Below are 26841 nucleotides of genomic sequence, written 5' to 3'. Positions count from 1 at the left end.
AAACATATGAGTAATTAAATTAAGGGCTTGAGTTTTTGAGGTTAATTACTTTTTTTATAATTACATCTGCCTAAAATATTTCAGGAAAAGATAAGGGTAAGACAGATGTTCAAGAACTTCAAGGTCACTGAGACAGAAGGAACATTATGGGGTGACTCCATTAAAGTGTTTTGTTAAGTGCCTGTAATTCTAGCACCAAGAATGAACAATTTTAAAATCGTATTTTTATTACTTTTAATTTAATTGAAAATCTGTCTGATAAGCCAGGATTTCACAAAATAATTAAGCAAAGAAGCAGCATGGCAGGAGGGCGGAGTCATCCTGAAATAATGACGCCCTGAGGGGAGTTTGGAGTCAACAGCAAATTGTTGCTATGGTGAGAAAGAGAGTTTGTGCAGAGCAGGTAGGATGAGTTACTGCCTCACTGAAACTAGAGATTCCTGAAGAAAGTCTTGTAAATATGACCAACAAAGATGTCAAGGGAAACACTGACGGATGGTGTTTAGTGTTTACTTTTCTGTAATGATGTAGCATTTTGTGTATTGTATCAGATAGTGCACATATATCCAGGGATCCAGCGATCGGAAAGTCTGACTGTGACTCTTATATGAGCAGAATTATCTAGTGTATTTATTAGTAGTAGTAGTAGTAGTATGGTTGTACACAAAGTTCCCCATCTGGATTGGAGTCTCTGTTTCCTTTCAAGGGTTTGATATAGCCAAAGTCAAACTGCAAGTCAGCTACCTTATCTCTTGCCTTCTCACCCACTTCTGTGTCTCTTCTTTCTGTCTGCCGCCATGGCAGATTATGCAGAATGATAAGACTGCTCTTTGCAGCTCTCTGGCTCACCCAAGTTATCTTTATTATCTCAGATGGGACTAAAATAGTTGGAAGCATCATGGAACTTTGTGTTAGTAATAAGAGAGATTTTGTTCTGTAGCCTTACCATCTTGCTCTATGATCTTCTCAGGAAGCAAGATTTACAAGATGATGAGGGTTGGGCTGGATTAGTATTTGGATGGGAACATTCCCAGAAAAATCCACAATTATGTTAATGGTTCAGAAAGTGAGGTAGTTCCCTTTAGAGCAGTACTAAAACTGTGTTCCTATATTGTGTTGGGGGTTCCCTTGCTGCTGCAGTTGCCATATTTCAGATGAGAGCTAAAGCTGAGCTCCTGGACAATGTATCAATATTAAAATTCCTTTATTTATTTATTTTATTTTATAGCTCCAAAGAGCATGCTAGACACAAAATACCCCCTGTAGTCATACCAAACCTTAGCAATTTGGGGCATATTTTGGAAGCAAATTACTTGTATCTACAAACGTAATCAATTACTGCCCACCATTATCAGGCCTCTATGCGCAGGGCCAGACTAAGGATTTTAGTGATGATAGTGACACAATTCTTTGGGAGTACACTTCAAATGTAACCAATTCATTATACATAAAAAGTGAATGTATGGGGGATAATCTTTAGATTCTTCTCTGGCTCTACCCCAGTCTCCTGCTACAGAAGTGGAACCCAGCTGTTTCTTCCTTTCAAACTTAGCAATAATTTTATGTAAATTTGTGTTTTTCATGTTGACCTTTGCAAGGAGGAGGGCTAGAAATGTACTTTTTCTTCTTAAATGAAAGCTGAGAGTCTCCTTCACGTTTGTATTTCCCCCAAATCACAGGTCCCTTGGCTGCAGACTTTGCAGGGCCAAAAGGCCTATATTACATGCAGTTTCAATTCTAGCGCAATCGGAGAGTGAGAAAGTGCTATATACACATAGTGCATAGTGGTCTGTGTGTATGTGTGTGTGTGTATGTATATATATAATGCATTCTTTGGGATAAATTACACTACATAAGTGTATTGAACTGTATTATTACTGTGTAACCTGAGTAGAAAAGGCCCAATTTATACTGTATATGCAATCACTTCACTTTATCTCTATATCACATGAGCAGGTAAAGAGGCTTCAGATATACAAAGCTATGAGTCTGAGAACAGATCAATTGCTCATGTATGATTTAAGAGTTTTTAATTTTCTTATGTGTATTTTGGGGCTACTCCTAGTATTTGACACGCTAGAGAGGACTTAAATTTCCCTTGTCTTTGAGTTCTGCTCCATCATCAAATACCCCAGATATATACCCCTTCCTAAACACAAGTAATATTGTTCCAGGAAAGTGTGGTCATCAGAGCTGTGCGGAACTACTAATATTTCCTGGAAAAAAAACCCTGACATTTTTGTTTGGCCAAATCATCATTTTACATTATTTCAGAGTTTACACAATCCCACTAACTTCTCTTTCTCCAGTACGACAATTGCAATGTCGTCATTTATGACTAAGGCTATGTTTTAGTAATAGTCATGGACAGGTCACGGGCAATAAACCAAAATTCACGGCCCAGGACCTGTCCAATACTTGTACTATACCCCTGACCAAAACTTGGGCCGGGGGTGCTTTTGGGGGGCGGTCTGGGGGTGCTGCGGGTGCTGTGGAGGGGTGGCCTGGGACCCCTGCTGGTGCTGGGGGGCAGGTGGGCGGAGGGTGCACAGCCCAGGACCCCTGCTGGTGCTGGGAGAGGAGGGTTTGCGGAGCTAGCAGGCTCCCTATCCAGCTCCGCGTGTCCCTGCAGCTCCTGCAGGAGGGAAGGCCGGGGGGGCTCCATGCCCCTGTCACGAGCTCCCATTGGCTGCGCAGCTCCCATTGGCTGGGAATGGCAACCAATGGGAGCTGCAGGGCTGGTGCCTCAAGGCAGGGACAGCATGCAGAGCCTCCTGGCACCTCTGCCTAGGAGTTAGAGGGACATGCCAGCTGCTTTTGGGGAGCTCCCCCCTCCGGCCTCAGGTAACAGCCGCTCCGCACCCCAACCCCCAGCCGTGAGCCCCCATCCACATCCAAACTGCCCCAGCAGTGGCCGGTGTGACTGGACCAGGGGCTGCCTGATCTGCTTGGGCAGCCCTGGAGCCAGCTGGACTGGCTGCTGCAGAGGTCATGGAAAGACACGGAATCTGTGACTTCCGAGACCTCTGTGACAGACACACAGCCTTAGTTATAACTAAATCAGTCCCTTTGGCACATAAGAAGCTTAAATAAAGACTTTTCTTGGCTGGGCTGCTTTTGTATTCCAGATCAAGATTTAGGCCTTCTGTGCCTCCTTTTCAATTGGTGCACACAGATGGCCAAATAGCAACGTATTTAGGCTAATGTGTGCTGTTTGTTCTCATAAGCACTTAGGCCATAAAAGCCTGACAAGCTGGTGTAGGTGGCTTCCTTTTGTTCCCTACTGTATCAGTGGAAAATAGGCCAGGATTTAACTCTACCGCTGCTCTCCTTTTGGCTTTTATTATTTTATTATACTTTTTATAGCGATGAGAGTGTGAAGGATCAGATTGAGGCAAGCGATAGCTGACAAATGTCACCATCACATTTGATTGTATATTCATGCCATTTTTTTCACCCTCCATGGTCACCTACTGTGCCACAGGTGACTGCTATACCTGGGCTGGCACTGCCTGCTTCTGCCATTCACTAGCGTTACCTTGATCCTGTAGCATAGTCTCCGCAAACAGTTTATGGTGGTGTTTCTCAAGGTGTCTATGCCCTATGAACCCCCATGCCACAATTTATTGTCATGGTGGTAAATGACAGCAGGATCAATGCATGGATGCAAGTCACTCTGATGTTGCATAATCACCCTTGATACAGCTCCTATCTTGATAATTGGCACAGTTGTTATATCCTCTTCCACATCCTGCTCAGGTATTCCTTCATGGCTTCTATTCTCCACTATCTTCTCCCTTCTCCCTTCTCTCCTCCACACTGCTGTTATAAAACACAGGTACAAATACCACAGATAGACAGACTTGTGCTAGCATTGCTAAACCTAGTGTGCTAAAAATAGCAGTGTGGACGTCTGCCATGGGCAGTGGCTTGGACTGGTCACCTGAGCTCAGACCCAGGGGTCAGGTGGACTTGGGTGGCTAGTTCGAGCCAGTGCCTCAATGTCCACACTGCTACTTTTAGTGTACTAGCTCAAGCAACGCTAGTGTGAGTCTGTCTGCCCATGCTGGGAATCACATCTCCTCACTGCAGTATAGATGTAGTGTTAGGCTCGTGCAGATTGCCACTGACGTCACTCAGGCTCTGCAGTAGCATAAGTATCTTCTGTGCCTGAACAGATCTGATTGCAACACTGGAATAATGCATGTTCAGTCTTTAATTGCATTTTTTTCTCTCTCTCTTCCTGTACAACTGCAAACCCACAACTAAGCAGCCACAAAGTAGCTAACTACGCCATTTCTGGTTTTGCCTTGGCTGAGATCACAGGAAACATCTGTGAGTTTTGAATGTGGCCACAGGGGAGATTGTGTTCAAGAAAACATGATCCACCTACGAATTTATGGCTTGTGCATGAGTAAACCAGGAGATACGTCTACACTGCAATAAAAAATCTGCAGTACTGAGTCTCAGACCCTGTGTCAGCTGACTTGAGCTCATGGGGCTGGTGTCACAGGGCTATAACGTTGCAATGTAGATTTTCAGCCTTGGGCTGGAACCCAGGCTTGGAACCCCTCCTTGCTTGAGACCCCTACAGTGAATGTCTGCACTGCAATTTTGTATCCCTGTGGCCCGAGCCCGGCAAGCCCAAGTCAGCTGACCTGGGCCAGCTACAGCCATACCACGGGTCTTTCATTGCAGTGTAGACATAACCTGTGTGAATTGAAATTATCATTCTCTCAGCTCTAGTACTCACTAGCTGTTTGCTATCTGATAAAAATGTTACTTACTCTGTGCTGAGTTGTGTAACTGAATGTTCCTGGCATGGAACTTGAACTCTACAGAGCTGAATGTAAGGCTTACAATACTGAGCTGAACATGTCATCTTATATTTGTATTGTGCCCCCTGCCTGTGCTTTGTCTTGTGCAAGAGCCACAATACAAATATAAGCTGAAATTTCTAGAATACATGAAATAAACCACTGAATAGCTCCTGGCATTGGATTTCTTAGTGACTTACATAATGCAGGTATATCAGCTGTTTAAAATGTATTTTGGTGAATTTTCAATTAAATGCTTAAGGGTAGCTGTGGAAATGTAAAAGTGTATTCGATTAACAAACAAGTAAATCCAACATATGTAAGAATTTACGGCCTGATTCAGAACTCTGTTACTCCACTTTAGAACTGGAGGAACTTTTAACACTTAAATCAACTGAGTTATATCAGGTTTCAGAGTAGCAGTCATGTTAGTCTGTATCCGCAAAAAGAAAAGGAGTACTTGTGGATTTGTTAGTCTCTCAGGTGCCACAAGTACTCCTTTTCTTTTTGAGTTATATCAGTGCCAAGTGTCACTGAGGTGAATCAGTCTCCCAGCCAGTTATATGTGTTGCCAGATCAACGTATGCACACAAGAATTATAAAGCAAAACACAAAATATTCTGACTACAAGGAGATTTTGCAGAAATCAGACACTTTTGTTTTTGTGGTACCCCAGAAGAGACTGTCTCAGTTCTGAAGTACAGTAAAACCCTGCTCCATTTTGCTGGTTAAGCATCATCCGAAGCCCTAGAGCTGATTTGTAAAGACACATGATGAAACAGCAGTTCTAGCGTCTGGAGAGTCTATACAGGGCCAGACCTGCAACACCTATATTAATATTTGCTAAGCTCCAAGTTTCAGGCTCTGGATGGGCACTCCTGAGTTGTGATTTTATAAATCCAATGGTGTGTGAGATATCTGGTAATCCAGATAAACCAGGGCTCCTAAGAAGGCTTTGAAATAAGGAAGCATTCTGATGTAAAGCTAACAAATTTATTAGAGCATAAGCTTTCGTGAGCTACAGCTCACTTCATCGGATGCATCCGATGAAGTGAGCTGTAGCTCACGAAAGCTTATGCTCTAATAAATTTGTTAGTCTCTAAGGTGCCACAAGTACTCCTTTTCTTTTTGCGAATACAGACTAACACGGCTGCTACTCTGAAACCTGATGTAAAGCTGATTCATTAGGCCCCCTAGATGGAAACAGAGAGAGGATCAATTGATAGGCTTGCACTATCTCATTCATCCCTTTCTCCAGCAAGGGATTAAAAACTGTATTCTTCTTTTGGCTAGCAATAGATTTTTGTACTCTATAATTATTCATTTACTAATACTGCTTTATCTCCACTCTTCCTATGGTCATATCATTACATAAGCTAGAATAACTGGGATAGAATTAGATGCTTCATTGTTCATCTTCTATGTCAGTCATTAAGAACCAGAATGTACCTGCCCTAAGGGGTAGGGCACACAATTTGGGGGTGAGGATGAAAGGATCCTTCCTTCCCCTTCTTCTATCTTTGCATAAGAGCTGGACATAGGCCCAAACTTGGCACTGGAGGACTGCAAGGCCTCTGTGCTCCTAGCACCACCAACAGTGCTAGAATTTCCAAAGATGGCTGGGAAGTTCCTTGCATCCTAATCCCCTTGTGTCTGTTGTAATATGGTCCTAAAAGAGGATAAATAGTGAGAAGAAGAGTAAGTGGAAATAAAGGCAGAGATGAAGCAAGGGGCAAATTTATGCAGGGCCTAAGTGAGTGAGAGAGAAACCTTCATTTTATTATTAATTATTGTTTTAAAAATGCAGATCTACAATCAAGCCAACATTAACACTGAGGTCCAGAATGATGGGATGTGCAATTAATTTTTTAATCAAAAGCAGTGTTATATCATCCCGTCCATTACCAACAGTTAACGATTCTGACATTGAGTAAGTGACAAGCTACAATTTGAGGTGGAAAGAGCTAGGCAGATAGTGAAGAGATTGATGGTTGGAGCAGTGGGACAGAAAGATGGGTTCATCAGAGGCATTTAGCATAGGATGGGGAAGGGAAAGGTGAGGCGGTAACAGAGGGAAAAAGTTATTAGGATGTTTCTGTTTTCTTTCATGTGTAAGAACCCATTGTTCAGCATTGTTCAGTTTCTAGTTTACGATGCCTTCAGTGGAATGAGCACTTCTGTTTAACTTTCCCCTCTTCTTGTTTTGCAGCAGTGATAATGGTCCTGAATAGCATGAGTGTCAGTTGGAGTGCTCGCATCCAGATTTTCCTTACCTTTTGCAAGCTCGTAGCAATTTTGATAATTATAGTCCCTGGAGTTATGCAGCTAATTAAAGGTATGAACTGAAAAGTAAATGCTTTTTAAATGATTTTTCTCTTCCTTCCCCCACCCTCACTGCCACCAAATAGTGCCTATACCAGCAAAATCTCTTAATTAGTCTCTGCTTGTTTAATTTGAGCTCTGTACTGTCATGCAATTGATTGGAAGTGGAACTACACTGGGATGAACTGGTATTTACAGCAGCATGCCAATGAGAGGATTGAGTCTAGATCCAGCATGTTAAATTCAGAAGCACAGAATTGCTCCTTTCAGTATCCAAACTTTTATTTGAAGTGAAAACTCTCTGTAGAAAGGACAGAATCAGTTTTAATGGCAGATGGGCATGTCTTGTTCCTCTAAATGTTTTAATAAATTGGACATAAGGTATCGTCTGGCAGAGATAATTTGTTTTTAACTGCATTAATGCTTAGCCCTGTTCACTACTATATGTTATGAATTAGCAACAGGAATGTTCAGGGTTCATAATTTTCACAATGTTATGAGCATATCAAAATGTGCACTGCAGCTCCCAAATGTTAAAATACTTGTGTTAAAATATTGTGGTGATTATTCATTGAATCTGCATGGGAGAAAGATGTTGTTCCTGATGTTGGCCTTTGCAGATTTTAAACTAGCAGACCGGCCCATATGTGATTGTATTTGATGCTCATGTACATGCATGTTACTGATACCAAGTGAAAGAATAAATATAAAACCAAGATAGCAGGGCTAATACAAACCCAGTGAAGGAAATCTGAAGAGTTCACAAGTCTCTCCATATTGTCGTTGTTTAAGTGTTACTGTAACAAAGCACAAAAATGTCATACAGAATAGGGGAGATAGAAGAGCTATCAAGAGTTGATTTTAATAAGCTCATTGGTAGGTCCTACCTGGCAAGAATTTCATATGCTATCAGTTCAGGAGGATACTTTTACAATATTCCACATAGCCTCAAACCTGAGTCAAAACCACAGTATGTCTGTCCATCATATCTGTTATGGCATTTCATGTATTCTCTTGTGGCTGTATAGTCCAATTTGTGAGGAGCAAGATCATGAGCAGATCTAGGAATGCTGCTGAAAAACTTGGCATGATGCTTGGCCCTTTTTTCAATCCGCTTTTCACATCTGTCTTTCTCAGAATGTTTACAATGTTTATTGATAGTTACTCTCCATTCAGGTCTGTCATTGGCTGTGTCTTCGAAGTCATCAATATTTACACTGCATGAGTTGATATTCTGCATAAGGGCATCTTTGAAGCATTTATGTTGACTGCCTTTCCTATACTTTCCTAGTTCCAGCTCACCATAAAGAACTCTTTTGAGGGAATCTGTTACCACCCATTCTGATAATGTGACCTGCCCATCTGAGCTTTGATAATCATTACTTTGATGCTGTTTGTTTCTTCTCTCTCAAGGATGTTGATATTTGACACTTTGTCTTGCCAGCAGAACTACAGAATAGAGCAAAGACAATGCATGTAAAAGCTTCCAAGTTACTTGATGTGTCTGTAGTAAACTGGTCATGTTTCACATCCATATACAATGCTGCAGTGATAGCACCTTTTTATATCAGTTCTGGCAACAGTTTGAAGGTAGGCTGGTTGAATATTCTGTGGAAAAGTCTTCCAAAAGACAGGCTTGCCTTTGTATTCTGTTTTGATATTTCTTGACCCAGTGAACTGTCATTTGAGATACTACTGCCAAGATATGTAAAGTTACTGCCATTCTTTAGTTTTGTACCAGTGATGGTGATATTTGGCTTAGTGGTTGATGGGACTGGTTGGAAGAGGACTTCATTTTTTTCCAGACTGATGATGTGTTCAAACTGTTTAGTTGCTTCTGAGAACCTCTCAAGGATGAGCTGTAGGTCACTTTCACTGTGACTAAGTAGAGCACAAACATCTGCAAAGAGAGCTTCACAAATGAATGCCTCAAGGACTTTTGTCTTTGTAGCAAGTCTTCAGAGACTGAAGAGTTCTCCATCAGTTATGTACCTTATGTACATGCCTTTTTGACAACTATCATTTGCAAAATTTAGAATGGCTACAAAGAAGAGACCACAGAGGACTGGTGCCAGTATGCAGCTGTGTTTCACCCAGTTAGATATGGGGAATGATTTAGAGAGGTCACTATCTGAAAGTTCTTGATCAGACATGTCTTCATGGAATTGACATATGGTGTTAATGAATTGGGCAGGAAACTTTTCTAGAACTTTCCAGGGGCCATTTCTGTTCACACTGTCAAACACTATTTTTAGATTATGAAGACAACATATAGTTCCATGTTTTGTTCAATGCATTTTTCCTGAATCTATCTCACAACAAAAATCATGTCTATGGTGCACTGACCCAACCTAAATCCTCATTCGGTCTCTGATGGAAGCTTCTCCGACACTATTTCGACAAGCTGATTGAGCAAAATGAAAGCTGATGATATAATGCTATCAATTTTTGGTTTTGAGTTTTCCCTTAGTTTTTCTTGATGAAATGGAGTCTCAACTTTGCTATATTCAATTGTGGTTTGATCTATTCCGTATTGTTTCAATGAGGGGCAATAATGTGTAAATTGAAAATGGTTCTGATCATACTGTGGTCAGTCCAACAGTTTGCTCCTCACATTTCTGTGGTGATCTTGATATCCCTGATGACTCTGCCATGTAATGACATAGTCAGTTAGGTGCTTGGATCTTGGATGCATCAACAAAGTTTCATATTTGTCAGCTTGCCTGAAGATTGTGTCCGTAATAACAAACGCATGTTCAGTGCACTTGCGGAGGAGACCACACCTGTTAATTTTTCTCTTTTCCAACTCTGGCATTAAAGTCTACCAGACATATGAGTTTGTCTTTACTGGATATAAATTTGGTTATTTCATCCAAATCAGAATAGAACTGTTCTTTTAATTATTCATGGCTGGAGCACAAGCATTGATAAGAGTCGCAATATCATGAATTTCCAACGGAAAATTGTAAAGTAATTAGGTGTTTATTTTTGCCCACAGGTAAGTATCTCAGTGATTTCAGGAGGCTATATTTAATGGCAAAATCAGCACCATCAATTGTCGTCTTCTGCTGGTTTCCCTTTTCAAAAAAAGCTGTAGCCACCTTCTAGTTCATTATGGAGCCTTCATCTTCAAGTTTGGTTTTGCTGAGGACAGCTATGTTGTTGCTATATCTAGCAGGTTTTCTTGCAACTAATGCTGTACGTCTTTCAAATCTTGATGGGCTATCTTTGTCCATTAGGGTCTGTATGTTCCATGTAACCACAGAGAGAGCTCTTGTTTTGTAAGAAAAGCAAGAGAGATGTTACTGAACATCCTTGCTCCCCAGGATTCAAGGTTGAGCAACCAAAGTCCCAGGTCACCTGTGTACAAGTTTGTGATTGTGACTCCAAGTGTTCAGCTACACCTGACACTTCACTACTCACCCATTGTTGGAGACGTTTTTTCTTAATGATTTGTGAATGCTGGTGAGTGAGGTTTTTTAGGTGAGAAGTCTGTTGCATATGGGCAATCACACTCTTTGGGCTGCTGAAGTTGGAGAACAGTGACACAAAAGGTCACGATGACTGGGAACTACATAAGATGCAGGGGATAGTCATTGACGTCTTTTGTGCTTTATCAGGACTTACGTATTTCATAATACAATGTTGCAGTGCCTTTTTAGCGGTTGGACCTAGAGGTTTCCTCCACTTGGTGCAACAAAGCAGATTTAATATGTTGAGGGTCATCAACACAGTAGTCATTCTATAAAGAACTTGATCCTGAATCCTGGGCAGCAAAAATGTTCAGCAATGCCCCAGGTGAATGAAAAGCCCTTTTACAGGACAGCAGTGTTCACCCCAGCAAGTGAAAGGGCTAGGAAAGGTGCGCTAATCATTGCCTGCCCAAATGTAATCTGAATAATTCATCACAACTGGTGGATCATCCGTAAAGCAGTCATTCTATAAGAGCTCAACAACACTGTTCCCCGCCCCCCCACACACACACTCACAGAGCAGTGGATTCAGATTTTCTCAGGGCCATAGATGGCTCACTTTTTTAAAATTCTTGTTAGCCAGTGACTGTCTCTTAAACAAAATTTCCAACTCTAGGTCTCTATCTAATAACTAGACAGATTCCTGATCTCATGTGTTTTGTTTTCTTCACAGCTGCTCCTCCTCCTTCCTTGCACTTTCACATTAACAAAAATACTCTTTTTTTTTAACTCATCTCTTAATATCCTTGGAGCAGACCAAATCCTGAGCTCCTCGCTCAGGCAAGATCCAATTACCCTTACTTATGTTGAATAGAACCATTGATTTCCCCATGTGACCCACTCCCATCATTGGCTTCCCATGGTGCTTTTGTCTTGTGTGTCAAACCAGCTATGCTAAACTGTGTCCCCCTGAATCACTCCTTCTGTCCACGCTATCCTCTCACAGCCCCACAACCAGTGGTGAGCTGGAGCTGGTTCGCACCAGTTCGGGTGAACCGGTTGTTAAATTTTGAAGCAGTTTTTGAACTGGTTGTTAACCCGCTTCCCTGCAGGGGGCACTGAGGCTTTGATGGGCTCCGCCGGGAAGTGATGTAATTCCTCCTCTGGCCGCCGTAGGCGCTGCGCTGCGGGAGCCACGTGGGCTGCCACCTGGCCCTGGGCACAAGCCCTGTTGCTGCTGCTGTTCCCCTGGCCCTGGGGCTCCTGATGCTGCCTGGTGGGTCCCCAGCTGCTCTGCTGGGCCTGGGCTGTGTCCTGCTGCTCTCCCTGTGAGTACCCACCACCCTGCCCACAGCCAGCCCCTGCCTCCAGCCACCTCCCCACCCCCTGCCTGCAGCCAGTCCCTGTCTCCAGCCACCCCCTGCCCTGCCTCCAGCCACCCCCTGCACCCCCTGTCCTGCCTCCAGCCCCTGCCACACCCCCGACACTCCCTGCCTGCAGCCAGTCCCCGTCTCCAGCCACCCCTGCACCCTCTGCCCGCATCAGCTCCTGTCTCTAGCCACCCCCGCATCCCCTGCCCGCAGCCAGCCCCTGCTGCACGCACCCCCTGCCCTGCCCGCAGCCAGCCCCTGCTGCATGCACCCCCTGCCCTGCCCGCAGCCAGCCCCTGCCGCACGCACCCCCTGCCCTGCCCGCAGCCAGCCCCGTCTCCAGCCGCCCCTGCACCCCCTGCCCACCCCAGCCCCTGCCGCACCCCCTGCCCTGCCTGCAGGCAGCCCCTGTCTCCAGCCAGCCCTGCACCCCCTGCCCTGCCTCCAGCCAGCCCCACACCCTCCTGTCTCCAGCCAGCCTCGCACCCCCTGCTTCCAGCTAGCCCTGCCCCACGTCCCTGTCTGCAGCTGGCCCCACCTCCCACTGGTGCCCTGCAATTCCCAGGGCAGTAAGCCTGCACACCTGCTTCAATGAGGGGGGCATGGAACAGCTGGGATCCACACATGTGCACACCCTAGGGTGACCAGACAGCAAGTGTAAAAAATCAGGACAGGGGGTGGGGAGGTAATAAGAGCCTATATAAGAAAAAGACCCCAAAATCGGGCCTGTCCCTACAAAATCGGGACATCTGGTAACCCTAGTATACCCCCAGGGAGTGGCGGGGACCCACATATGTGAAACAGAGCTCATCTCTAGTTCAGGCCCATCTTTTTAAAAAAGAACTTTAGGCAGGTTAACATACATCCATATTTTCCCGGACAGGTCAGGCTTTTTGGTTCTTAAATCACCATCCTGGGAAAATATGAACGTATGGAAACCCTGTTTGTATAAAAAATACATACTGGGGCACATCCCTTAAATCAGAACTTTTTATAGGCTATAGGTTGTTAAGTTTTTGGCAGCTCATCACTGCCCACAACCCTCTCCCTCCATATGCTGTTAGTTAGGCTATCCACAGAATAAGGTACTTCTCATTGTGAGTGAGGTTCGCAGAATCTGGCTTTCAATTTTTTTTCAGTCATTACTCAGGGAAAACTCACATCAGCTTCAGTGATGTAATGACAGGTTTCAGAGTAGCAGCCGTGTTAGTCTGTATTTGCAAAAAGAAAAGGATACTTATGGCACCTTAGAGACTAACAAATTTATTTGAGCATAAGCTTTCGTGAGCTACAGCTCACTTCATCGGATGCATTTGGTGGAAAAAACAGAGGAGAGATTTATATACACACACAGAGAACATGAAACAATGGGTTTATCATACACACTGTAAGGAGAGTGATCACTTAAGATAAGCCATCACCAGCAGCGGGGGGGGGGGGGGGGGGGGGGAAGGAGGAAAACCTTTCATGGTGACAAGCAAGGTAGGCTAATTCCAGCAGTTAACAAGAATATCAGAGGAACAGTGGGCGGTGGGGTGGGGGGGAGAAATACCATGGGGAAATAGTTTTACTTTGTGTAATGACTCATCCATTCCCAGTCTCTATTCAAGCCTAAGTTAATTGTATCCAGTTTGCAAATTAATTCCAATTCAGCAGACTCTCATTGGAGTCTGTTTTTGAAGCTTTTTTGTTGAAGGATAGCCACTCTTAGGTCTGTAATCGAGTGACCAGAGAGATTGAAGTGTTCTCCAACTGGTTTTTGAATGTTATAATTCTTGACGTCTGATTTGTGTCCATTCATTCTTTTACGCAGAGACTATCCAGTTTGGCCAATGTACATGGCAGAGGGGCATTGCTGGCACATGATGGCATATATCACATTGGTAGATGTGCAGATGAACGAGCCTCTGACAGTGTGGCTGATGTAATTAGGCCCTATGATGGTGTCCCCTGAATAGATATGTGGACAGAGTTGGCAACGGGCTTTGTTGCAAGGATAGGTTCCTGGGATGGTGGTTCTGTTGTGTGGTGTGTGGTTGCTGGTGAGTATTTGCTTCAGATTGGGGGGCTGTCTGTAAGCAAGGAATGGCCTCCCAAGATCTGTGAGAGTGATGGGTCATCCTTCAGGATAGGTTGTAGATCCTTGATGATGCGTTGGAGAGGTTTTAGTTGGGGGCTGAAGGTGATGGCTAGTGGCGTTCTGTTATTTTCTTTGTTGGGCCTGTCCTGTAGTAGGTGACTTCTGGGTACTCTTCTGGCTCTGTCAATCTGTTTCTTCACTTCAGCAGGTGGGTATTGTAGTTGTAGGAATGCATGATAGAGATCTTGTAGGTGTTTGTCTCTGTCTGAGGGGTTGGAGCAAATGCGGTTATATCGTAGCGCTTGGCTGTAGACAATGGATCGAGTGGTATGATCTGGATGAAAGCTAGAGGCATGTAGGTAGGAATAGCAGTCAGTAGGTTTCTGATATAGGGTGGTGTTTATGTGACCATCGCTTATTAGCACCGTAGTGTCCAGGAAGTGGATCTCTTGTGTGGACTGGTCCAGGCTGAGGTTGATGGTGGGATGGAAATTGTTGAAATCCTGGTGGAATTCCTCAAGAGCTTCTTTTCCATGGGTCCAGATGATGAAGATGACATCAATGTAGCGCAAGTAGAGTAGGGGCATTAGGGGACGAGATCTGAGGAAGCGTTGTTCTAAGTCAGCCATAAAAATGTTGGCATACTGTGGGGCCATGCGGGTACCCATCGCAGTGCCGCTGATTTGAAGGTATACATTGTCACCAAATGTGAAATAGTTATGGGTGAGGACAAAGTCACAAAGTTCAGCCACCAGGTTAGCCGTGACAGTATCGGGGATACTGTTCCTCACGGCTTGTAGTCCATCTTTGTGTGGAATGTTGATGTAGAGGGCTTCTACATCCATAGTGGCTAGGATGGTGTTTTTAGGATGATCACCAATGGACTGTAGTTTCCTCAGGAAGTCAGTGGTGTCTCGAAGATAGCTGGGAGTGCTGGTAACGAAGGGCCTGAGGAGGGAGTCTACATAGCCAGACAATCCTGCTGTCAGGGTGGCAATGCCTGAGATGATGGGGCATCCAGGATTTCCAGGTTTATGGATCTTGGGTAGCAGATAGAATACCCCAGGTCGGGGTTCTAGGGTGTGTCTGTGCGGATTTGTTCTTGTGCTTTTTCAGGGAGTTTCTTGAGCAAATGCTGTAGTTTCTTTTGGTAACTCTCAGTGGGATCAGAGGGTAATGGCTTGTAGAAAGTGGTGTTGGAGAGCTGCCTAGTAGCCTCTTGTTCATACTCCGACCTATTCATGATGACGACAGCACCTCCTTTGTCAGCCTTTTTGATTATGATGTCAGAGTTGTTTCTGAGGCTTTGGATGGCACTGTGTTCTGCATGGCTGAGGTTATGGGGTAAGCGATGCTGCTTTTCCACAAATTTCAGCTCGTGCACGTTGGCGGAAGCATTCTTATGCCATCATGTGCCAGCAATGCCCCTCTGCCATGTACATTGGCCAAACTGGACAGTCTCTACGTAAAAGAATGAATGGACACAAATCAGACGTCAAGAATTATAACATTCAAAAACCAGTTGGAGAACACTTCAATCTCTCTGGTCACTCGATTACAGACCTAAGAGTGGCTATCCTTCAACAAAAAAGCTTCAAAAACAGACTCCAACGAGAGACTGCTGAATTGGACTTAATTTGCAAACTGGATACAATTAACTTAGGCTTGAATAGAGACTGGGAATGGATGAGTCATTACACAAAGTAAAACTATTTCCCCATGAAGAAAAGGAGTACTTGTGGCACCTTAGAGACTAACAAATTTATTAGAGCATAAGCTTTCGTGAGCTACAGATGCATCCGATGAAGTGAGCTGTAGTTCACGAAAGCTTATGCTCTAATAAATTTGTTAGTCTCTAAGGTGCCACAAGTACTCCTTTTCTTTTTGCGAATACAGACTAACACGGCTGCTACTCTGAAACCTATTTCCCCATTGTATTTCTCCCCCCCACCCCACCCCCACTGTTCCTCTGATATTCTTGTTAACTGCTGGAATTAGCCTACCTTGCTTGTCACCATGAAAGGTTTTCCTCCTTCCCCCCCCCCCCGCTGCTGGTGATGGCTTATCTTAAGTGATCGCTCTCCTTACAGTGTGTATGATAAACCCATTGTTTCATGTTCTCTGTGTGTGTATATAAATCTCTCCTCTGTTTTTTCCACCAAATGCATCCGATGAAGTGAGCTGTAGCTCACGAAAGCTTATGCTCAAATAAATTTGTTAGTCTCTAAGGTGCCACAAGTACTCCTTTTCTTTTAGTGATGTAATGGAATGCTAAGTATTAAACTATTATACCATGTACTGTATTATACCATGCAGCCACTAGGTGGCGCTGTGAGAAAATACGTTATTTAAAGCTACCCTCAGCCATATCTGACAGAGTATTAAAGTATACACACATCTAGTGTGTATAAGCAAGCGCTGTAGCCACTCCATATCTGCAACAGGAACATGACAATTGAGGAGTCTGATATGAATAAAGACAGAGTGAAAACTGAGTAAGGAGTTCAAGATTTGTCCCTTTGATAATTAGGAAACTGAACAGAATTCTGCGCAGGCTTACAACTTCCTTGAAAATCTACCACATAAGAATGCGCTAGAGCTACACTGAACCTGGTAACATTATAGCAGAGAATGAGAGTAATTCTTGTTGAGGGGAATTGCACAGTACACACACAAAGCTTGCTATTAGTTACAGCACACATTTGCAGTGCCAGTTTCTCTCAGCAGATTCGGTTACAATATTCCTGTCCCGATAGGATCGATGGATCTATAAGCAAATCTTTCTTTCTGTGTGCAAACTCTTCACTGCATCTTCCAAATGTGAATGTTTGTGAAGTGGGGAGTAGCAAAACCCTGCATTCCTGCGATATGAATGTACAGGTGCCTACAGGGAAGAACTTGTTTTGTCAGTTTCTCCCCTTCCCTATTATCTTTTTAAAATGAGCAGAAGTGCATTCAAAACAATCTGAACAGGAAATTGAGTAGGGAAAATCTTTAGAACAATCTGTGGAAAAATATGAGCACACAGCCTATTACGATATGTCTGTAGTCACCTCCTGGGTACTATTTTCCATATGTTTACCCGCAAGTGTTTGGATAGATAGCTGTATAATTCTTGCTTAGTATAATGTGACTCATGGTTATGAATATTATGTGGTAGAAATCTACTGGATGCTAATAGCTTAAATGCTGGAGAGATTTTAGCTATCAATTCAGTTTTCCAAAAAATGCTGTTTATAAGTGAAATGCTGGCAGTGTTCTTTGTGATTTAAATTTTAACGTATACTTATAGAGAATAATTAGGAAAAATTAAGATCCTAATTCTGTTCTCATTTGTGTTAGTGTAAATCAGGAATAGCTCCACTGAAGTGAGTGCAGTTACAGCACTGTGAGTGCACTCAGAATCAAGCCCAAGAAAGAAAATAGAATAAACACAGAAGGTCAAATTCAGATGTTACATGACTGTGTGGACCTCCCATTGAAGCCTCTGAAAGCCTCCTGCAGCCAGTGTCAGAATTTGGCCTGAGCCAGACATTTCAAATCCAGAATTTGAACCTTCTCTTTCCCCCAACTGTCAGCTTGGGGGGGGGGGGGGGGCACATGCTGCAACCAGATAGCAATTTATGCTGACCCCTATGTACTTATCAACCCCAAATTACCCACATTCAAAATCTAATTGGCTACAGAAAATAAATAGGCCTAAATTATACAAACAACTAACAATTGGACATAAAAATTAAATACACATCAATTATACAACTAGGGCAAGCACATAAACAATGTGGCCCACCCTAATTGGTTGGTCTGTTCTAAAACATGGCTGTCAGACCAGATAAAAAGGACAAAGGCACGGGACTGTGTGTGTGCATGTTTTCGGTCATAAGGAAAACCTGACCCACACCCCCGAACCGAAGGGATGTGCATTTCTCGACTGTCTGTACCCGGCCAGTACTTCACCACCCTTCTAGTGAAATATTTTTCCCGACTGAAGGGTAACGTATTTTTGGAGGAATGCAGGGTAAGTCTACGGAGTAATAGAAGTCTGGTCGCTCGAGCCAAATTGATCATAGTTGTATCAATACCGTAGTATACAATCAATAGTAGGTGGCTAATACATAAGAGCTTTGCTTGCATTTGTGATTGTCTTTTAAGTAACCCAAGCGATGCCTGTAGTGCTGTTATTCATTAGCTCCTTATACGTAGAGTTGTGTTGCCTTTAAAATATTTTGTCACCAGGAATATAAAACGGGTGAATAAGAGCTTTACTTATGCTTGTCTTCAGGGCTTTTATTATAACCTGCCAGGACCAGCATATGTAAAGTTATTGTTCAGGAACTCGCAAATTGTCCACAATATTACATGTACTTGCACTTGTCTTCAATATAATCTGCCTTTTGTATTAATCCTTATTCAGTGCTGGTCTTTGGTTTTCCTTTTCTTGTTTTGTTTATGCTGTTGTTATAGTCGAAAATCATTAAATGCCTTTCTTAAAGAATAATTAGTAGTTCTTACTTATTTTATACGGACACCACTTAACCTCATTACATCTGGGTTGGGTGGTGGGAAGTAGCAAACACCCCGGGGTAAAATAAGGCCTCAAGGTGTGCCTTCTTCTTCCTTTATCTCCGCAAGGGGTTACTCTCCCAGATAGTCCCATTGACGTCAACAGCAGAATCTGAAGTCAATTGAACTATCTGGTGAGAAACTTCTCCATGATGTGATTTTTTTTTTTGAAGAGGGAAAGACAGAGTAGATGGTCACAATGCAGTAGTCATAGGTAATTTTTTTTTATTGTCTAGTGAATATTTCAGAGGTTATATTTAAGCATCATTTCTATTTCTATTGCAGGAGAAACACAGCACTTTAAAGATGCATTTGCAGGGAATGATGCCAGTGTTATGGGATTACCTCTCGCTTTTTATTCAGGAATGTATGCCTATTCAGGCTGGTAAGTAGTCCAAAGATGTCCAGTTGTATCATAGATTGTATGCTGTGACAAAAACATGTATCTAAGTCTAAAAAATGACTGACATGTCCTGTATCATAGAATAATAGAAGATTAGGGTTGGAAGAGACCTCAGGAAGTCATCTAATCCAACCCCCTGCTCAAAGCAGGACCAACCCCAATTAAACATCTCAGCCAGAGCTTTGTCAAGCAAGGCCTTAAAAATCTCTAAATATGGAGATTCCACCACCTCCCTAGGTAACGCATTTCAGTTCTTCACCACCCTTCTAGTGAAATACTTTTCCCTAATATCCAACCTAGACCTCCCCCATGGCAACTAGAGACCTTTGCTCCTTGTTCTGTCATCAGCCAATACTGAAAACAGCCTAGCTCCAACCTCTTTGGAACCCCCCTTCAGGTAGTTGAAGGCTGCTATCAATCCCCATCACTCTTCTCTTCTGCAGACTAAATAAGCCCAGTTCTCTCAGCAGCTCTTCATAAGTAATGTGCCCCTGCCCCTAATCATTTTCATAGCCCGCCGCTGGACTCTCTCCAATTTGTCCACATCCTTTCTGAAATGGGGGGCCCAAAACTGGATGCGATACTCTAGATGTGGCCTCACCAGTGCAAATAGAGGGGAATAATCACTTCCCTTGATCTGCTGGCAATGCTCCTATGAATGCAGCCCAATACGCTGTTAGCCTTCTTGGCAACAAGGGCACACTGCTGACTCGTATCCAATTTCTCATCCACTGTAATCCCCAGGCCCTTTTCTGCAGAACTGCCGCTTACCCAGTTGGTCCCCAGCCTGTAGCAGTGCATGGGATTCTTCCATGCTAAGTGCAGGACTCTGTACTTGTCCTTGTTGAACCTCTGCAATCACATCAGCCAACTCCCTCAGCACTCTAGGATGCATTGCATCCGGTCCCATGGACTTGTGCATGTCCAGCTTTTCTAAATAGTCCTTAACCTGTTCTTTCACCACTGAGGGCTGCTCAGCTCCTCCCCCATACTGTGCTGCTCGGCGCAGCAGTCTGGGAGCTGACCTTGTCTGTGAAGACTGAGGCAAAAAAAAAGCATTAAGTACTTCAGCTTTTTCTGCATCATCTTTCACTAGGTTGCCTCCCCCATTCAGTAAGGGTCCCACACTTTCCTTGATTTTCTTCTTGTTGGTAACATACCTGTGGAAACCTTTCTTGTTACCTTTCACATTCCTTGCTAGCTTCAACTCCAATTGTACTTTGGCCTTCCTGATTACACCCCTGCATGCTTGAGCAACATTTTTATACTCCTCCCTAGTCATCTGTCCAAGTTTCCACTTCTTGTAAGCTTCCTTTTTGTGTTTAAGATCACCGAAGATTCCTCTGTTAAGCCAAGCTGGTTGCCTGCCATATTTGCTATTCGTTCTGCACATTAGGATGGTTTTACCTGTGCTCTCAATAAGGCTTCTTTAAAATACAGCCAGCTCTCCTGGACTCCTTTCCTCCTCACATTAGCCTCTCAGGGGATCATGCCCATCAGTTCCTTGACAGAGTCAAAGTCTGCTTTTCTGAAGTCCAGGGTCCTGGACTCTCTGCTGCTCTCCTTTCTTCCTTTTGTCAGGATCCTGAATTCAACCATCTCATGTATATCTTGGTTTGAATTATATAATGTATTAAGAGACAGATTCTGCTGGTTTTACTTATGTTCAGTAGTTCCTCTGTGTGTAGCCCCATCAAGGAAAGAGAGTATTTTTGCAGAGTAAGATGAGTAAGCCTGGATGAATCTGACTCAAAATAATTATTGATTTACATTTTAGGCCTCAGGATAGAACTGAAGTGAACAAGGAGGACTATACTTTAATTCTCATAATCTATTTTAATTAAAAGCAAAGCAGGAAGAAACATTCCCTTTGTTAAATATATGGGTAATTGCATGCACCAATACTCTTTTATATGGGCAGTTAAACAATTTGCAAGAGGAATTGTGTTTCCTGTGAACCTCAGTCTCTATTTTTAAGAAAATGTAGCCCAAAAGACAAGTAAAAACTGAATGCGTAGAAGGGTATATTAATAACTTTAGCTAGGTCACAAAGTAGTGAAATAAGACCACTTTGCACTTGTTGACTAGCACCTTACATCATTTTAGTGGGAGTAAAGTACTAGTCAGTGTGAACTATGGTATCAGAATCTGGCTCGAAATATCTTACTCAGAACTTTGCTCCAAGTTCTCTCTCTCCTTGTCACTAATGACACTATTGTAGGCTGGAAACAGGTTGGTGTTTTTAGCTTCTTCCTTTAATTTATTTATGCTCTATAGGTGTTCCACATTGTGCAATGTCTATATACTGTGCAGCTGGAGTTTAAAAAGTACTGCAATGTACAGACAGGGTTTATTTTGAGAACTGTTTGGAAGCCTTTTTTTCCCTCTTTACACACTGCTCACAGGCACTAAAACACTTTGCCTTATACAGAGGATGAGGCTTGAATGATAAGGGTTGGTTATTTTTGGAGGTGGGAGGGGTGGCAATGGGTAGAGTCAGATATTTGAATTCTGCCAACCTGTAACTCCCCTTTTGTACAAGGGCATTACAAACATGCCCAGTGAATTACTGAACAAAACACATTCAATTGTGTGGGGGGCACCCTAGAGAATCCACAGGTTCAGAAAATAGAGCTGGCATTTTGAAAGCTGAAAGAAATCTTCCTGATTATATGAAATCTCTCTTCCCTCCCCCCCATCCCCCGCTTTCTTTCTCTCTCTCATTTACCTGTGAAATGGACTCTGGCTTAAAATACTTCCCTTAATAATAATTTTTGTTTTATTGCTACTTCTGAAAACTGCTTATTTGGACATTACTCACCCTTGAGGCTGTAAAATAGGTTTTAAAAATATTATCTTTATACCTTTTAGACCTCAGTACCTCCCTTTCCCAACCAAAACACTGAGCTCCTCAAAACTTGCATTTAAAATAAAAGTAATCACTTTTTGCCTTTCCTTTCCCAGGTACCGACTTTTAATCCTAGGTCCTTATTTCCATTTACAAAATTAGTAAACAGAATCAGATCTAACTTTTGCCAGTGCTTTTTCCAAGCTACCTCTCTCTCTTTGTCACTAGCTCAAACTGATTGCTTTAGAGCAGAACAGACCAGAGCACTAAGAGGTATGTCACACACTAGCCTTGCTGTGTTAGTCACATGTGGCTAATTTAATCCAATAAAATAACTGCAAAGAAGTAGGGCAAAATTTGGTGTTGTGACCATAGGTGCTGACCCCAAGGGGGCTCCGTGGCTGGAGCACCCATGGGGAAAAATTGGTGTGTGCTCTGCACCCACGGCAGCTCCCCGCCCCACCCAAGCTCACCTCTGCCTCCCCCCATGAGCGTGCCTTCCCCGCTTCTCCTTCCAGTGCTTGCTGTCGCAAAATAGCTGTTTCATGGCATAACAAGCTGTGGGAGGGAGGGGAGGAGGAGCAGGAACACGGCATGCTCAGGGGAGGAGGTGGGGGAGAGGCGGGGCGGGGAAGGAGTCCAATGGGGCAGGGAGGGGCAAAGTTGGGGCGGAGACTCTGGGGAAGGGGTTGGAATGGGGGTGGGGCAGGAGTGGAGTCGGGGCCTGGGGGACACAAGCACCCACCGGCACCAGGAGAAGTTGGCACCTATGGTTGTGACCCAGGTTACTGGCAGAATTTAATATGCGCCCTAAGAGGAAGTAGTAAAATGAAGAGGATGTTTTATTGGCTATGTCTGGAATTTTATTCTGCATAGAGCAGGAGCAGAGTATTGTGTATATAAGTGGTGGGTGAGAAGCAGGACAAAGAATGTAGGGAAACATGATCTTGCATTACTGAGATAGCTGCTGCATGGCCACCAAATTATTTATGTCTAGTAGCTGGAATTAGAGTTAAGAAATATCATGTATCTAAATGCTTTATTAGGCATAAACCAGAATCCTTACCTTACTCCCCCCTCCCTTTTTTTACTCAGTGCACTTGCAAGTTAGGGAACAATTACTCAAGAAGTTTGAGACTTACTACTGCTCAGTGTGTAGGACTATGCTTGCTGCATAGCCTTATGTATGCAGATACACAGCTTTGTCTAGCTCTTACACTGGAGTGCAAAGGCCTCATTGATCATGCAGTAGTCAGTGTCATAGCTTGCAGGATTAATGACCTTGGTCACTGGCTATATACATGACATTAGCGAATACTGGAAAGTTGTAGTTAAAGTCTGAGATGGATTCTTTTGAAATTGCTTCTATTTTGGTTGCTCCAAAGGCCTGGTCAAGGTCACTGATATAACATTTACAAGACATTCTGTCAAATGCAAGTTTAAGGCTAGGGTCTAAAACTGAGATTTATATGGCTTAAGGGGGATTTTTGGCCACACTTTTTTCAGTATGTGAGCTTGGGAAAAAACCCTAAGTGCAATGTCAGTCCACATTGGCATTGTGTAGGATTTTGTCTGGTGTCGTGTTCTCCTTGATAACTAGCAAGCCAACTTTTCTTCCAAAATGGATGGAAGACGGAAGAATGAATAGGTGTGATTTCCTTCCTCGGTATAATTGCAAAGGTAGGTCTCTAAAGAAACTGTGATAATGGACAGGTCTGTTTAATGAATTATGAACATCTACATGACTGTTGGAAAATTAATCTAGGATGAAAATGCACTAAAGTTTTGTAAAATTTTTCTCTCATTTTCTAGGTTTTACCTCAATTTTGTTACTGAAGAAGTAGAAAATCCTGAGAAGTAGGTACCTTATTTCACCCCTTTCCTTTTTAAAATGATCATAACATTAAAATGCTGTAGAAAAAGCAATAATCCCTGGAAACTCTGCATGATGGTCAAGTTGGTTTTTCCAGCAGATCTGGTATCTATTTGAATTGCTGTTGCTTGAAGATTTGCTCTTTCTGGCCTTTGGTGACCTCATTGTGCATCTGCTTTCATATGCAGAGAAAGCAGAAGAGTAAGTAGATTTCCAGAGTTCTGAATCTCACCTTCAGGATACGAATAACTCCCAATGGTTTCATTCAGTGGGAGTTACTTGTGACCTGCTGGGGAGAATCAGGCCCAAGAATGTTTCTGAATGCTATATTTTGTGGCAATTTTTCTATTGTTTAAATAGTGATATAAACAGCTAATTCTACAGTTCAGCAAAAGAATAACTTGATTTAGTCACACAGGGTACATCTACAGAGCAAGTGGCAACTCACTGCCGTGAGTCTCAAAGCTCATGTGTACAGATTTGGACTTGTGGGACTCATGTTATGACACTAAAAATAGCGATGTAGACATTTGGGCTTGGGTTGGAGCTCGGGTTCGGAAGACTAGGGAGGGAGGTGGGCTTCAGCCTCCAGATTGAGCCGCAATTTCTACACAGCTGTTTTTAGAGTTTGTAGACCCAGGATCTGACACTCGTAGGGTTATCTCTGTAAATATTATCCACGGAATAACACAACAAGCAACATGAGAGTGTGTCAGTCTTTCACAACCAATATGAGCTTGTAGCTCTGGTTACCTGTAAAAAAACTTTATGGATTTCCTTTTGATTCTTACTGGTTGTCTTCCCCTAATAATTACAAATGAATATGCTCCTTAAATAAAAAATGGTTAGATTCTGCAAATAAGTCATTTGGCTTCTGAGCTGTGAAAGCCTGGGAAAAGCTATGTAAAGATGGTAAAATGGACTCTTGTGGGCTGTATGCTGTCATAAATATAAAGGGAAGGGTAACCACCTTTCTGTATACAGTGCTATAAAATCTCTCCTGGTCAGGGGCAAAATCCTTTCACCTGTAAAGAGTTAAGAAGCTAAGGTAACCTCGCTGGCACCTGACCCAAAATAACCAGTGAGAGGACAAGATGCTTTCAAATCTGGAGGGGGGGACAAAGGGTTTTGTCTGTCTGTGTGATGCTTTTGCCAGGAACAGATCAGGAATGCAAGCCTTACAACTCCTGTAAAGTTAGTAAGTAATCTAGCTAGAAAATGCATTAGATTTTCTTTTGTTTAATGGCTTGTAAAATAAGCTGTGCTGAAGGGAATGTATATTCCTGTTTTTGTGTCTTTTTGTAACTTAAGGCTTTGCCTAGAGGGATTCTCTGTGTTTTGAATCTGATTACCCTGGAAAGTATTTATCATCCTGATTTTACAGAGGTGATTCTTTTACATTTTCTTTAATTAAAATTCTTCTTTTAAGAGCCTGAATGATTTTTCATGTTCTTAAGATCCAAGGGTTTGGGTCTGTGTTCACCTGTACCAATTGGTGAGGATTATTATCAAACCTTCCCCAGAAAATGGGGTGTAGGGCTTGGGGGGGGATATTTTGGGGGAAGATGTCTCCAAATGGTTTCTTTCCCTGTTCTTTGTTTAAAATGCTTGGTGGTGGCAGCATACTGTTCAAGGACAAGACAAAGTTTGTACCTTGGGGAAGTTTTTAACCTAAGCTGGTAAGAATAAGCTTAGGGGGTCTTTTATGCAGGTCCCCACATCTGGATCCCAGTTCAGAGTGGGGAAGGAACTTCAACATATGTGCGTGTGTGTGTGTGTGTGTGTGGTGTATGTGTATATACACATACACCACACACACACATATTCATCAGAACAGTATAATCTTGTGAGAAAGAATGAGAGAAGTCTACATTTCTTTTGGTGGGGGAAAAGAACCTTTTTCTAGCAGTTTTTTTTGTTTTGTTTATTTGTTATTAGTCTTATTGCTTATGTTCAAGTGTCTGGAATGCTACAGTAAGTCCTGGGGAGACGGATTAGTGGGAAGAGTGTAGGTGAGGTGGTCAAGGGTTTGTATTAGACACTATTCCTCTCCTGGCTCTGTAAGTTATATGGCTATTATCAATATATATGAGGTGTTATTTTAAAAATGCACATGTGCATGTGCACACACACAAAATCCCCACCAGACTTTCCACATAGTTAAATCTCTTTGAGAACTTGCACACTGAAGAATATATTGTAATTAAGCAACTAATTATATTTGTTATGGATAATTTTGGAACTGTCCTGCTTCTGTTTAGGTCAGCACAAGTTTTTTGCCATTGGGTTAAATGTGTGTGAGATCAGTATTATGTATTTCTGAGCATATTGCTGCTCTGCTGGTTAGAATGTAAGGGACATTCTTCTTTCTTTAAAAGTACAAATAAAAATAATATTGCATCCCACAGAGTATACATATAGTGGGCTAAATCCTTATCTGCAGCTGAGGTCTACTCAGTACAACTTGGGAAGAGGGGAGCGTGAAGGTGGCTTTAAGGCTGCCCCAGGTATACCCCCTTTCTCATGGGAACATCCAGTGAGGGATTTCCCTTAGGTATGGAGAATCTTTAGAGAGCTGGTTAAGGTGGTATTGTGGCTGCTTTGCACAGCTGGAGCAGACCAAAGAATTGTGGAGATATCTATTGTTTCAGAACTCTGATAGTCCAGCTGATTTGATGTGTTCCATTAAAAGATAGTTGCAGAAAAAGGGGCTCAGCTTTACATGTGTAGGGTTGCTTCCTCCATGTGACAAAGCTGCTGAAGCATCAGTTTATCACTCTTCCCAGTCAGGGTGCTTTTGCATGGGAGATAAAAGAAGGTTTACTATTTTACTGTGCATCTGATGCCACATTCTCCACATGAATGTAGAAGTACATAAGAAAAAGACAAGGGTTTCCAATGCATTATTTAATAACTATCAAAACACAATTGGACTAAACAAATTATTACATGCTATGCTGAATGAAGCTTTTTAGACTCCATTAAACAGTCCTGAAACAATGGATTTATTTTTTAAATTCGGTTGCTGCATGAAGGCTGAATTGTAAAGATGCAGCTTGCTGTTAAGCATACTTAGAGGAATTCTGCATCTGAAATTTCTCCAGAGATAAAGTAGAGAGATACCATTGCCTAGCTATTGTGGCAAAAAAAAA

The 26841-nt window shown here is 42.7% G+C and overlaps 1 protein-coding gene across 2 annotated transcripts in view; it reads left to right on the top strand.

The window, feature by feature from the left end:
- The window catches only part of SLC7A11 (solute carrier family 7 member 11), a 77984-nt gene that overhangs the window by 10128 nt on the left and 41015 nt on the right, over positions 1-26841 (top strand). For both annotated transcript variants that reach the window (XM_038399868.2, XM_043513467.1), the window contains exons 4-6: positions 7027-7152; positions 18851-18950; positions 23629-23673. In XM_038399868.2, the coding sequence (XP_038255796.1) occupies positions 7027-7152; positions 18851-18950; positions 23629-23673 (271 nt within the window). The remainder of the gene's footprint in view (positions 1-7026; positions 7153-18850; positions 18951-23628; positions 23674-26841) is intronic.

This window comes from Dermochelys coriacea, chromosome 4, assembly GCF_009764565.3.
Source record: "Dermochelys coriacea isolate rDerCor1 chromosome 4, rDerCor1.pri.v4, whole genome shotgun sequence".
In the NCBI taxonomy this organism is placed as follows: domain Eukaryota; kingdom Metazoa; phylum Chordata; order Testudines; family Dermochelyidae; genus Dermochelys; species Dermochelys coriacea.
The sequence above is the reverse complement of the archived record's forward strand: the minus strand, read 5'-3'. Positions and strand labels throughout refer to the sequence as shown.